Genomic DNA, 15,330 nt, shown 5'->3' on the forward strand with positions numbered 1-15,330 from the left:
CCGTGGCCACTCCCAGGATTATTTATCGCCTCAATCACTGCAGTATTGTCCATCACCATTTCAACCCGAGGAATCTGTAAAATCTGCAGAGCCTCCAAAACCCACCTAGCAACTTTCAATCCTGCTAAAAGCGTAGTTTCTGTCTGTTCTAGAGCCGTTCGCGCATGGAACATGACTTGACCTTGACTATCGCGAACAATCCAAGCTCCTCCCACCGCATTAAATTTTTTTCCCCAGGAGACCGCTATATTGCATTTCAGAAGACCTATCCTCGGTTTTCTCCATTTAACTTCGATAGCCTACTGGTTAACACTCGGCCGATCACTTAACTTATTTTCTATAGTCTGAGCCGCAAACCAGTGTGATGAGTTCATGAACGCTTTATCCACCATCTCCCGAATATCACCATGTTTCCCCTGGAAGATCACGGTGTTCCTCCATTTCCAGATTTCCCACAGCAACCAGGGGATCATTCGTTTAATTTCCTCGGGCACTTTGTCATCCTGGAAAAGGGATGATAGATATTCCCAGTTCTGCACCAAGTTATTCTCAGAGAAGCCCGCAGCCGGCATAGGAACATTTGCAAGCGCAAAGGCCTGGCGAGCAACAGGACACACAAACAACAAATGGCAGATTGTCTCCTCATTATGGCCACAGACTGCACATCGAATATCCACGGCCAATCCCCGTGATGCGATGCGTTCAGAGACAGCTAGGGCACCAGAGAGCATTCTCCACAGGAAGGTCCTAATCTTCGGAACCGTTTTGATTCTCCATAGCTTTGCCTTCAATGTTATTAGTTTGGTCATGTCTTCCGTTTTAGGCTCATACAGAGAAGGCAAAGTACGAACCAACCAATAACCACTTTTGACCGTATATGCTCCTGACGGAACATAAGGCCAAATGTAACTATCCCTCTTTGTCATTGCAGTCTCCATAGCGAGAATTTGCTTAGCATCGTCAGGTGGGAAAAGAGCTTGGATCTTTGCAGTATCCCATTGGTCACCATCAGGATTCCTCAGCTCTGCTACCTTAAGATTGACATTGAAAAAGGTCTCCAGCCTATAAGGAGCTCGAGGGTGCTTATCAAATATCCACTTATCCTTCCAAACAAAAGTATCCATGCCATCTCCAATCGTCTTCATGAGTCCTTGTTTCAGGAGATGACGACCATGTATTATGCTCCGCCATGCATATGATGGTCTAGACCCTGATCCGCATTCTAAGAACGTTGAACGTCGGAAGTACCTACTCTTGTAGAAACGAGAGACGAGGGATTCCGGATTGTTGAGGATTCGCCAAGCCTGTTTTGCGAGAAGCGCTTGGTTAAAATCTCCCAAGTCTTTGAAACCTAGCCCACCATCACTCTTAGACTTGCACATTGTAGACCAGGCTACCCATGCTATTTTTCTTTGTCCCTGACAGCTACTCCACCAGAACTCGCGCATTGCACTAGTAATCTTTCGGCAAAGGTGTTTACTCAGTCTGAAGCACGACATGGCGTATACCGGCAAAGCCATTGCTATGGACTTGAGTAAAACTTCTTTTCCCCCTAATGACAAGGACTTAGCATACCATCCATGCAATCTTTTCTGAAGCTTATCACCAATAAAGGCTAGGAGAGCCGTTTTAGAGCCGCTAAAACACTCCGGGAGCCCCAGGTACGATCCGGAGCCACCCTCTGTTGCAATCCCCAATGTCTGTTGGACCATCGCCTTGGTAGCGTCTGGTGTTTTACTACCAAAGGTTATCGCAGACTTCTCGAAATTGATCTGCTGACCAGACGCTTTACCATATAGATGCAAGCACCCCAGGATTTCCTCACATTCTTCCTTTCTTGCACGACAGAATAGAAGGCTGTCATCAGCAAATAGTAAGTGTTGAACGACAGGGCAATCAACATTGAAGCTGAAACCTGTGAGCTTCCCCTGTGATCGCTTTCGGTCCATGATGTGGATCAAAGCCTCGGCACACAGTATAAACAGAAAGGGCGACAGAGGGTCACCTTGCCTAATGCCTCGTTCTGGTGAAACAAAACCGAAAGCACTTCCATTGATTAACACCGAATAACTAACCGTACGGACACACATCATGATCCATTGTATCCACTGAGTACTGAAGCCCATGCGAAAGAGAAGGTGCTCAAGGAAATCCCACTCAACTCTGTCGTAGGCCTTCGACATGTCTGTTTTAATTGCAATGTGATCCGAATGAAAACTAGCATGCGTACGCAAAGCATGTACCATTTCATGTGCGAGGAGAATGTTATCGGAGATCAGTCTCCCAGATACAAAGGCTCCCTGAGTTTCAGAAACCAGAACTGGAAGGAAGCGTTTAAGTCTGGTGCACAATACCTTTGATACAATCTTGTAAAGGACTGAACAGAGGCTAATCGGACGCATATCCTTCATCTGATTGGCATTGTCTTTCTTAGGGATCAGACATATCTGAGTGTGGTTCCAGTCCTGAGGAAGCACACCAGAATCAAAGAAGGCTTTAATTTCTGTAACAATATCCGCTCCAACTACTGACCAGTACTTCCTGAAAAAAGCCCCTGTCCAGCCATCAGCACCCGGAGCACTGTCTCCTTTTATATTAAAGGCCGCTTGCTTGATCTCTTGAGCTGTCACTGGAGCCACCAATTGTTGATTCATCTCGTCCGACACACGAGGCTCCATACCCTCCAGTAGCTCCTCAAAATTACCCGGGGACGACGAGGCAAACAAGTCTGTAAAATATTCCGCGGCTATACTACCCTTGGATCCTTCTTCATAGCACTCAAACCCATTCTTGTCAAGTAAGGAATTCAGCCGGTTCTTTAGACGTTTGTACTTAACACTTCTGTGGAAGAAAGCCGTGTTCTTATCACCTGATTGAAGCCATGACTCCCGACTTTTCGACCTCCAATAAGTCTCTTCTTCTCTGAATGCCACCGAAAGTGCCCATTTAAGCTGACGCAACTTCTGGAAGTTTGGATGCACCTTCGTAGCTTCCTCTTCTAAATCTCGCCGCAACAATTGAATCTGAGTTTCTGAATTAGTCACATGAGTCCTTTTCCACCTAGATAAGGCTTTTCTACAGCGAGTCAGACCACTGAGTACGGATTTACCCTGAGAGTCACCTTCCCGAGACCATTGTTCACGAATAATCTTCATTGTTTCAGGCTTGTCGATCCATCTCTTGTCAAAAATGAATCTTCCTCTATAGGTGTTATTAGCTCCTACCAGTCTTGTTATTATCGGTCGATGATCTGAACCCAGCAGGTCTAGATACTCCGTTATAACACGAGGGAAGAGGTTGAACCAACCACTATTCCCAAAGCTTCTATCCAGACGACACTGGACCCACACACTATCTCTTCTACCACCCCATGAGAGTTTATTCCCACAACTTGGGATCTCCTTTACCCGACTGTTTCTCGCCATAGTTCTAAAAGGGTAAAAAGAACTTTCTGGTCGTCTCGGGCCTCCTAATTTCTCTGAATTATCCATGATTTCATTAAAATCACCTGTAAGCATCCATGGATCATCACGTTGCAAACCAATACGCGTAAGACGCTCCCAAACCTCCTCTCTCAAATGTCGAACTAGATCACCATAGACGAAAGTTATATAGAAAACCCTTGTCCCTTGACTTATCCTTGTATCAATCAACCGGGCATCAGACTGTAAAATCTCCACTCGATACAAATCTTTCCAGAACAAAGCCAAACCACCACTTAACCCAACAGGATCCACTATGTGAACTTTGTCATAACCCATCCAGTCCTTCACCCCCATCACATGATCACTGGAGTTTTTAGTCTCCAGGAGGAACAAAAAGTCCGGATAATGCTCTCTACGCATTTCCTTCAGACGTCGAACTGCCGAGGTGCTCCCCATGCCTTGGCAGTTCCAACTGAGTACACTCATTGAGTACTGGGTGGTTTCTGGAAAACCACCAAACCCGATTTCTCAGCAACAAGCTTCACCTCCGTACCTGCAATCACATTCCCCAAACTCGGTGAAGAAGCACCCTCCGCCACTCCAGAAGGCTTTCCTTCTGTTGGCGTATTCACCACTGATACGGTCTTAAGCAATTTGGAAGACACTTCCCCATCCTCTATTGCTTTCCTTTTAGAGATAGGACCACACATCTGCTCTTGGCCTCCCTCCTGCGGTCTACTAGACGAAATACTCCCGGAAGTGGTCTTCTCATTCTTGGACCGCCGCTTCCAGGAAGACTGCTTTTTCTGGGATTGCCGTTTATTAACATTAAGGGAGTTGGTTATACCCGCCAGTAAACCCATATGGAATCCCGTGACTCCAGCTTGCTCCATCCCCAATGTGTGATTATTCATAGCCACCGGGTTAACATTACCAGCGTGAGTATCACTCACTCCCAGTTGTAATCCTGAAGCACCCGTTTGTTCCCCCATCATGTTGGCACTCTGCAAGGCCACCGAGCTCACAATGCCATTCTGACTATCCGTCACTGCAGTGTTCCCCATCTTACCAGGTGCTTGCGGCGTTGCGTTTCCATCTCCTACATGTTGATACCCGAAAACCAGCCCTTTCCCTTTACTGATCTCCGGTGTTAAACGAGGTGGGGCTTCCAAGCGAAGCATTGACCTCTGAGCCCGAGTGTCTGAGGCTATAGCATCCAGAGTAGCCCTTAGAGTCTGTTCCCGTTGACTTGCCAAAGCAGGATCCCCTGATACCAAGAATTTCCTCATCTCCGCGAGAACCTCTGGGACAACCACATTTGACCGGATCTCTACAGCTGTTTGCAGAGGTGACTGAAGCATAGGCATAATCGTGTTTGCCAGATCTTTGGGATACAGGTTATCCCGTGTCGAGGCTTTCCGAGAAACCTCCAGTGCAGTTTGCGACCCTTGCTTCTCCTTTTGTAGGAAAGGGCACCTACTTTTATCATTTGTAAGACGCAGACAGTGGAAACAAGATTTACGGGCCCTTTCGTACTCAATACTCACCCACACAATCTCTCCCTTGGGCAACTGGACTGATTTCATCTTGATCAAAGGGTTCGAGGCATCAAAGATTATCTTAACCCTCACGAAAGCGTTGTACTGAGACCGCTCCGGGTCAAACGCCACTTCCTTCACATACCCAATCCTTCCTGCTATCGCCTCAATGGTCTTAGGAGTGAGAAAGTTGACTGGAATGTTACTTAACCAAATCCAGACCGGAAAAGTTCCGAGGAAATTCGCCGGAGGAGATTCGACCCATCGCTCCAAAATCATCCCCCACTCATCAAAAGTCCAGAAACCCTTTCCCAGAACCCTTTCCATATCACTTTCTAATTGAAAGATGAATTGGAAAGTATCGTGGGAGAGAGCAATACCACGAACTCTCTCATAAACTCCCCACACTCGCGGCATCTTCATAATCATCTTCGCCATTTTCTGACACTCTGGGTTCAACAGCCTCCCTAACAAACTCAGCTTACTCTCAATCGCCACTCCGAAATCTCCTTCTTCTGTAAGAACAACTGGTGAGTCATCCGCAATCGACATCGATCCCATAGCTAGATTTAGGCTTGCCTCCATTAGCAGAAGAAAAACTCCAATCACTGAACGTGTAGAGAGCCAATAATGTAGATCTTGTACTATCCACGATGAATGAAAGAAAAACCCTAAATCTGCCGATGCAAATTTGGGAATATTGCGAGGATATTCTCTCAATATCCATCGAAGCTTAAAGATTATGGAAATCTTCCGATATCCCACACAAATCGCAACCCTTTGTTGCCTTTTTCCGGCTAAAATAATATTTTTCCGGCTGGAAAACCTCTCAATTAGGGTTAAGTGAAAGACTCTTAAAGAAACCGAGGGTCCTAAGCGAAAAACCATTTTGAAATAATTCTAGAAAACTTACTTCAGAGATTTGAATATTTTTTAAAAAAAAATTGGTGTAATCAATGCAATTAAGAGAAAATGATACGGTCGTTGTGGAGTTTTTTTTTAAAAAAAATTTTGGAGTTTTTTTTAATTTTACTTATTGCAATCGTAATCGGAGATTTGGGGATTGTGTCGAAGTTTGTTAACTTGTGATTATCATTATTCAAAATTTCAAAGTTATTAGTAATCTTTTTTTTTTTTGTGGAAATGACTTTTGTAATAGCGGATTAGTTTGTATCGTCTAGTGATTTGTGCAACGAAAGATTAGGTGACATTAAAATGTAGGTTGAAAAATTAGAGATCTGAATCATGAACGTAAATGACAAGTCTGTCCTTTAATCAAATTTGTGTTTTTTCTTGGGTTTTACAAAAGGTTGGTCCTTTAACCTGTCTTCTTCTGCTGAATTTGACTGTGAATTAGTTTTAAGAAAATACTATAGTTTTAGGAAGGTAAAATTGTTTTAGTTTATGCATAATCTTTTGTTTAGTCATACACACTTAAGTAGATATTAGAATAGAACACATTTACACAGGATTGTGAAGACGAAGTCTTCTCTACCGTTTACTAGATTGGATCCATGAAAAAGATCTCTCTATTAAAATGTTTTTTTTTTGTTAATTTATAAATTTGGAAAGAGTACAATCATTTCAAAGCTTGTGACCCCATGAGATATGTTCTGAAAATAGCATGATTAAAATTTGTGCATACATTAAATAAATAAATCCCTCAAAAGAAATTAGTGTCTTGATATTTCTTTAAATATATCCACATGTATAATAGTTATGGAAAGCCACCCTTTATAAAAATAGTAGTACAATTAATAACGTTTCTTATTTATTAATTGAAATACATTTGGTAAGTATGATGACGTACTATTTTGATTATTATTACAGTAGTACGTATTAAAAACAATAGAGAAGTTAATAAAAAAAAGTAGAGAAATATAAAAATATGTGACCGACATCTATTTAACATGCCGATGATATATATAGAATGCAATCTTCCATCTAATTTAATTATAATTCTCATCTATTAAAATCTCTTTATTAATTATAGAGTACTACTTTTCATAAATTAGCTAGTTAACGTCAAGCCACTTTTATAAAAAGAGACACGTTGAAGAACTCTTAAGTTCGTGTTGTTCACGTGTATTAGCTTTTGATATATTCTTAATAAATCCATTAGCGAAGATGTAAGTAACCGATCAAATAAGCAATGTTGTATCTAATGTTTCCAACTAATTTAATTACTACTGTCAAAGTGAACTTTCATCGCATGCATAATGATATACCGGTCCATGATGTTTTGCTGCGTGTGTTTTTGCTTCCAAACGAATTCTTAATAAACTTTCTTACATTATTACTACACTGTTCTCACATGCTATTGCTAACCATACAATATAGTCGCTCAAAACAATGGAAATAGAATACTAACTAGTACTTAGTAGTATTGTTACGGCCTAACCAGATACAATAAGAAAGACATAAATTATTTGTCAATTTCTTACGAAATGGACAAAAGAGTAACACCTATAGTAATATTTCTGAATAGCAATGAGAAATCACGATAGCTTTTTGGTTAATTAGATGAAAGGATGATTAATTAATATATATTGCATGATATTTGGGGGTGGTATGGGCATGATATTGTTCATTTACCATTTATTTATATATTTTATTTATATATTTGGTTTAAGTATACAATTGGATTTTATTTATATTATTTATAGTTCTTCTTACTAGCAAAGTCGGAACTTTCCTTTTAACGACATAGCTGAATTAATAATATCTAAGAAAATAATAATTTGTCATATATACATGCTTAAACCAATGAAAGATCATTGTTTGGTTACCGCAATAAACATGCCATGTTAGTAAATTCAATAATGCCATGTCATTTTCATTCTAAGAAGCCAAATCCCACAAACATGATGTTGATATATATCGTGTGTTTTACGTGGGAATGCAAAAGAATTAAATCTCTTAGATACTTGTTTAAAACAATCAACAAACGTATGTATCAATAGTGAAAAAAAAAAAAACAAATAGTATTCGTAAACCCGTGTGTATTGGCTCATCCATCCACTGCTCGCAAACTCTGTGTATGGACCATATTGGTCGTTTGGATTTTGGCTTTATTCATGATGGATTTGCGATAAACTTTGTATCAATACATTTTTTTCACCCTTGAGATTAATCGGGTGTTTCACCAAATACTAATTTTTGTTTTTTTTAAAGGATTTGTATAGTGATGTTGGCCTATATATGATAATAAGATGGATTTTTGTTGATAAAAGATGTTCTATCTTCACTTGTGGTCCAAACCTAGCTACCACGTTTATATAAAGATAAATCCCAAGTTCCCAACTCTCTAAACTCGGTTAATCTTTTTTGCACGCACATTATAAGCCCACCAACAAACATCAATAGCAATATCTTCAAAATCACAAAAGAGGATAACCAAAGGGGTCATCAAAATCTCCTAAAACAAAAGGAAAAAGAAAAAGGAGTCACCTGAAAGAATGAAAAGGTGAGATGTCTTCAAAGTGTCCTACGTTAGAAGCAAATATATTGTTTTTTTTTTTTCCTCTTTTTGGTTGTTAAAAGAATGCTCCCAACATTTGCAACTCTATAATTCTGTAAAGTCCTCTTATAACAAAAAGAAAAATAAAAAAGGCAGAAAGATTATGGGGCCAATGCATGATATATTAACATCCTATAATGATTATTGACATCCACATGAGATATTTAAAATATATTTGTGCATATGTTGTATATGTATCTAATAATATGATGAAGTTACAAATTAGGAAGGCAATCTGTCTGTAAAGAGTATATAACCGGTGGGTGAATGGTCAATGTTTTAAGATTGATGGTGAAGTGTCATGGTTTAAAGGTCGCGTTGTCGGTTTGGTAACAACACATCAACTTCGCAGTTTGCAGTTTCCACCAGTTTTGTCTCCTTGAATCACTCTTCTTCATTTCCGGTTTATTATGAACCATTCCCGGTTTTGGTTTCAGAACCAATACCAAATTGCTTAGCTAGATTATTGGGTTTCCGTTGGTTAGTCCAAACTCCAAATCAATACCAAATTGCTTAGCCAAAGCCCAATAAGGAAATTTCACTTTTTATGGTTGTACGTAGCAATGAATTTTCTTTAGTTTACTCAAATGGTTGTTACTGATTCCACCAGAAACACGGTTTACAAACTTTTGTCAACCATTGGCACATTTCCCAAATATGATTTTATTTGTTTGTAATATGAAAATGAAGGCACATTTCATTAATTAATTATATTCTATCTAATTTAAAAGTAGAATAATTTGTAAACTTTTGTCAGCCATTGGCACATTGCCCGAATGTGTTGTTTTACTAATTGTTTGTAGGATGAAAATGAACGAACGGCATGTTAGTTAATTCCATCTATAAAGTACATCTATAAAGAAAATTTTATCTAAAAGATCATGGGTTTTTATATTTAAAAAAATACACAATTAATTCATATAAAATTTAACAATCTCCTTACTAACATACTACCGATAAACTTGGTCTAAGTTCGGAAAAGTCATTGACTCATGGCAATATAATGGTTTAAGAATTTACCATTTATGGTTCGAGTTTTTACTGTGATATCAGATATGGTTAATCAATGTTAACGTTTTTTAATAACAAGTGCATTTGGTTGGTTGTCAAAAAAAAAAAAAAGTGCGTTTGGTTCTTTCACATATTATATTAAGTTTTTCTAAAACCTGACATTGGAATTCCCAATTATAGGAAAAGAATCATACGTTTGGAACTTAAATTATCCTTTAAGATGTGCGCTTATAAAACAAATAATCACATGCAAAGATAAAAGTAACAATTCGGAATGAGAAACCACGGATTGGGCATAACAAACCTCTTTACCGATGGGCGATGGCCATGTTAGTGTTTTAGTTTTAAATGCTTTAAAAAGTAGGCTTTGCAAAAGCGGTTTCAAATGAGTTAAACCCACGAGGACAACGGATAGACCAACAATGAGGGTTACGGAAGGGGTTTCCTAAATTGCTTTAACGTCTTAAGGGGAGAGAAAAAAAAAACACCTAACTCAAGGGGACCGTTTGGGATTCTTGGTGAAAATTAAATGTACAATGGGACATGCAATTACTAGAGACATGATTTCTTGTATTGTCGGATTGAGGAGACTTAGCTACTAGTACGAGAATGTAACCGATGGGAAAGAGAAAGAAGCGACTCGTGATCATATTTGAAATAGTAAATGTACTACTATTTAATAAACTTGTCGTCTCGCCAGGTCAAATTACAAATATATCTCACCTCAATTTTCATTTAACTAAAATATTTTTTAACAACACAAACAATTGAAGCTCATTCAACTTTTTGAGAATTAAATTCTAAAGAAAATAAATAATAAAACAAGAACAATTAAATGAACACTAGCGTTACATAACGTAGAACACAACACCTAAACAGATGGCAGTTTCAACTTTCAACTATTGCATCCCACTAGGTCAAAAGAAGCCTTAGTCATGCACCGCCGCGTGGAAGATCAACAAGGAGGCGGTGGGTACACATACGGAGGCGGTGGCGATGGTGACCGATACACATATGGTGGCGGTGGTGGTGGAGGCCGATACACATATGGTGGCGGTGATGGTGGGGGAAGATACACGTATGGCGGCGGCGGTGATGGTGGCGGCGGTGATGGTGGTGGTGGTGGCGGAGGTGATGGTGGTGGAGGTGATGGTGGCGGCGGTGATGGCGGTGGAGGTGGAGGAGACGGTGGTGGAGGCGGTGGACTAGGTGGAGAGCAGCCGAAAGATCCACAATCAATAGGATGAGAAGCAAAAGATTTGCATTCAGCGGGAGACCGTTGCATTGGCCTTGAAGGTAAACAATTTTGACGATCATCAAACTCTTGAAGCCTTAGACAAACCGGTGGCTCACCGGAGAAGAAGTTATACGAGTAAGTGAAGTTCTCGAGTCTTGGTAACCGACAGATACTCTCCGGAATGTAGCCGGAGAATTTGTTATGAGCTATGTTCAACTGCTCCAAACTCTTCATATTACCAATCGTCTCCGGCAAAGAACCCACCAAGTTGTTGTAACTCACGTCGAAAACCGTCAACTGGTTAAGCAAACCGATTTCCCGGTTTAAACAACCGGTTAGCTGTGAGTTCGAGAGAATGACCTCGTGCAGCGTCTTCCCCATATTGTAGAAACTTGGAGGTACACAAGATCCTTGGAGATCGTTGTTGGCCAAGACAAGAACCGAAACTGGAGAGTTACCTATGTTTCTCGGTAACCTAAACCGGAATTTGTTGTCGTTAATGAAGAGAGCGTCGAGGTTTAGGTCAAAAAGTTGGCTAGGAACATCTCCTTCGAACTCATTGAACCTAATGTCGAGAAACTTCAAAGAAGGTAAGGAGAAGATCACGGAAGGAAACTCACCGCAGAGTTTATTGTTGCTGACGTCAAGCTCATGGAGAAGCTGGAGACATTTTAGAGTTTTGGGGAGTTGACCTTCGAAACGGTTTGAATTGATATGGAACAAGGCAAGATCGGTTAAGAGACCAAGCTCTATAGGGAGATAACCGGCGATATTAGCATGGTTTAAGTCTATACCAGCGACGGTTAAGACGTAAGGGTTATCTAGAGCCGGTGCACAAAACACGCCTGTGTAGTTACAAACATGAGGACCACACCAGTTAGAAGTGAAGCCGTTTGGGTCAGAGGTTATGGTGAACTTCCAAGCTTGAAGAGCTGCGAAAGCTTTTAAGAGCCTTGGGTTTCCGATTGGAGGAAGGAAAGGAGCGTGTGGGAAGCACGGGTAGATCGGATGAGTGATGTAAGTGAAAGCTTGAGGAAGAAGGAAGAGGAAAATGAGACCAGAGGCCAAGAACCGCCGCCGGAAAAAGAAGGTTTCTTCTTTCATGAGTGATGGATGATGACTAATGAGAGAGTTTTTGTGAGATGGGTATTGTGTTTTTGGAAATGGGACTATGAGGTTGCATATGTATACACAATTTGGGGTGTAACCACTTCCCTTTGAAAAGTTATATTTTGATATGTTGGAAAAATAATTGTAGATGAGAGACATGAGAGAATGGTTATTATTGAAGAGTCGGTCTTTGTTTACATGTGTGTTCAATTCTTATTAATATTTTATAACGATGATTAATTCAACTGTGATGATTGATAAGTTTTTGATATAAAGAAAATAGATATATTGGGTGACAGGGGAGCATTGATTTGACTTTCGTTGGTTTGGTAGAGAAGGTCAGAATTAGCAAAGAATGTTCTTTATAATACCTTAATCATGCATCATCAGATCATCTACTTACATAGTTACATTGTCTAACCTGTGTGTATACATACGTATCTAACCAATTCGACTTCTCTCATATATCAAATTCGATTAAGTATAAACACTTCTACAGTATAAGTTCTACTATGCAAAGGTTAAATTGAATTCTCCCAAAACTTTTTTCTTACATTTTTGTGGATATAAGATAGAGTCCAAGGTCGAACCTGCGAGCGAAAACTCTTTAAAATTGAGGTTACCTGCTGCTGGCCCCCATGGATCTAACAGCTTTCATGGCTCGTTTTATTATATTGTTTTTTTGTTTGTTTTATGAAAAAAACAAATAAAGATTGGTTTATTGAAAGAAAATAAAATAAAGTTGCTTTTGCAAAAAAAAAAAAAAATTAAATTAAATTTAAAGCCAGAAATCATTGTAACTCCTGAATAAACCATTAATGACAATATTGGCATATGCACTCTTGAGCTACATGTGTTAGAAGAACTGTTGAACAGTAAACAAATTTGAAATTAACAAATACTAAGTTTTTATCAAAATAAAGAAAAGGCTCTTAATCATATAATAAGTAGGTCTACGACAATTGCCTTGTTTCTTCGACACAAGCTTTACTCCGTTAACACAATCCAGCATACAAAGCATATGTAACTATATTATGTATACATTCATAGTTTCATTCGATGCATTAAGTAAAATAATCGGATGGTTGTTACTTGTTAATTACCACCAGAAACACGGTTTCGATAGCTTTTAGACCATTCTCTATATTGTCTATATAGTATTAATTTTCCTAAAAAGCATGAACACAAACCAAATGTTGATACTGTGGATTGGGACAGAAACAAAATCTCCTCCTTGATCTTTACTTTAATTAAGACAACTTGATGGTCGTCTCTAAGACTATCTTCTTTACTACTTGTGATCTATGTTAAGAAATCCATACAATTTTAACTAAGAAAAGTTATTTAAATAATTTAATATAAGCTCATTCACATGATTAATAATCACCTCAGGATCGTAATGTTTTTAGGTTTCATGTACTGAAATTATTTTGAGGGTTGGCGTGTAGTTTAATATCGAAGCTTTTGACTTCCGTAAATACGTATGTATACGCAACTATTATTTATATTTTAGTTACCAAGCCACTTGAGATTTTTTGCTTATCCGAATATTTCTTTAAAATCAAGTTCGATGGCTAAGCTAGGTCAAACATTTAATTATCACAATATTTGATTAACTACCAAAGATTCATACTGACATCACATTAATCTATAACACAAGTGTATTTGATATAATCATATAATCTCCACTTGTTTTTTTTTTGATCAAAATCATATAATCTCCACTTGTTTGTGGCAAAATTTAATTTTGTCGCTACAAACTAAACCTAAGAAGTAAGAAAAGTTGTAACGTTTTCAGCGATAGATTTTTGGTTTTTGTCAGCTCACTAAATATGCATAGTAGTTGATCATTCTCAAAATAATTGCTTCAGAACCCATATGTAAAACAAACCATGCGCTAATTTTAGATGACAGTAACTGTCTTAATAATTGACTCGTTTTGTAGTTGTCAACAACATACTATAGAAATAACAGTAAATTACGTTGATTAAATTAGTTTTGTAGTTGTTGTCAACTATACTTTTTTTTAACAACTGATCGCTAATTTGAAAAAAAAATAAAAAATGCTGAACTTTAACTCAACCAAATGAATAGCCGAAATATATATGTTGGCCAGCTAGTAACCCTAAAACAAATCACCGAGTTAACGTACGACTTTGTAGGTCATTGGGTGATAAGCTGCATGTCACCTCGATGCTTTTAAGATCACAAAGATCAACGATGGTGATATAAGAAAGCTCTAATTAAGGCCATGAGAACTTCTAATTAGAAGCATGAGACGCGCTCCGAGCCATGTGCTTCTCTAAGTGCTCAATGGCTTGAACTTTACTCTCTTCTCTAAGTGCATGATCTTCCACACCACCGACGTACTCAATATACACAGATTTAAGTGACTAACTGACTATGACGTCGTTTTTTTATCCCCACTCACTACAAGATTGGGATGATATAGTTTCAAAATTTGTTATGCAAATAATCTGTAGCAAATATTTGTGACGGTTACTTACTAATTAGTGACAAAAATTAAAATAAACTATTTTGTAACAAATTTGTAATTTTTTTTTGTAGGATATAGTGACAATTTAGCTACAAATAAAGTTTATAGTAAATTGTTACTAAAATGTAACAATGTTTGTGAAACAAATATACTCACAAACAATATATCCTAACAAAATTTGTAGTAATTAGTTACTAATTATTCTCACAAATTATAATGTAGAAATACTTTTAATTTTAAATTCTTTTAAGTTTGCAACTATTAATTATTGTAACAAATGATACAAATTGTTACACAATAATTATGATAATTAGACATATTTAGCATCATTTTATTAAATGATGTGATTATTAAATTTTAGCATCATTTATTTTTGGTTAATATCATTTGTGTTAATTTTAGCATCATTTACTAAATGATGTCAAATAAGTTGGGATTGATTTCACTGGAGATCTGCCGGATGAGTGTTTCAGTTTGTCGGAGCTGGAGATCAAAAGCGAAATCACAGATCTGGGAATGGAAGAGTTCGCTCGGAACTATCCCCGACTGGATCTGTTCCTCTCTCTCGCCGAACTATCACTGTAAGTTCACTTCTTCGCTCTGATTCTCAGATTCAATTTGGATGTCTCACTTCTCAATGTTGTTTGGTTTCCTAATTAGGTTGAATTTGGTGAAATATTCTCAGTTTGATGAAGCTTAAATAATCAGAATTAGGAAAATCTTTTGTGGTTATACTTTCGATTCTTGTTTGATGGCTAGCTAATTTTCTCACTAATCAATGTCTTGCGGAACGTTTTATGAAAGAATTAGATTATTTTCTTTGCTGTTAAAGTCCATATATGTGCTTCTCTCTCTATGTAGTTAGTTCATATATCAGTGGTTCATATCAAAGATATGACAGGATACTCTAGAATATCTGATTGACTTATATTAGGAATGTATAGTTATTGTCTAACCTAGAGTCTCTTTCTCATCTCTTGTATATAAACGTC

At 38.3% G+C, this 15,330-nt stretch overlaps 1 protein-coding gene across 1 annotated transcript; it reads right to left on the minus strand.

Annotated features, from left to right (window-relative positions):
* Window positions 1-10,200: 10,200 nt before the first annotated feature.
* On the minus strand, window positions 10,201-12,033 carry LOC104746744 (leucine-rich repeat extensin-like protein 6). The gene has a single exon (XM_010468269.3). It carries the CDS (start codon window positions 11,998-12,000, stop codon window positions 10,450-10,452), a length of 1,551 nt encoding a protein of 516 aa, XP_010466571.1. The 5' UTR covers window positions 12,001-12,033; the 3' UTR covers window positions 10,201-10,449.
* Between the last annotated feature and the right edge of the window lie 3,297 nt (window positions 12,034-15,330).

This window comes from Camelina sativa, chromosome 15, assembly GCF_030686135.1.
Source record: "Camelina sativa cultivar CO46 ecotype springtype chromosome 15, ASM3068613v1".
NCBI classification, from domain to species: domain Eukaryota; kingdom Viridiplantae; phylum Streptophyta; class Magnoliopsida; order Brassicales; family Brassicaceae; genus Camelina; species Camelina sativa.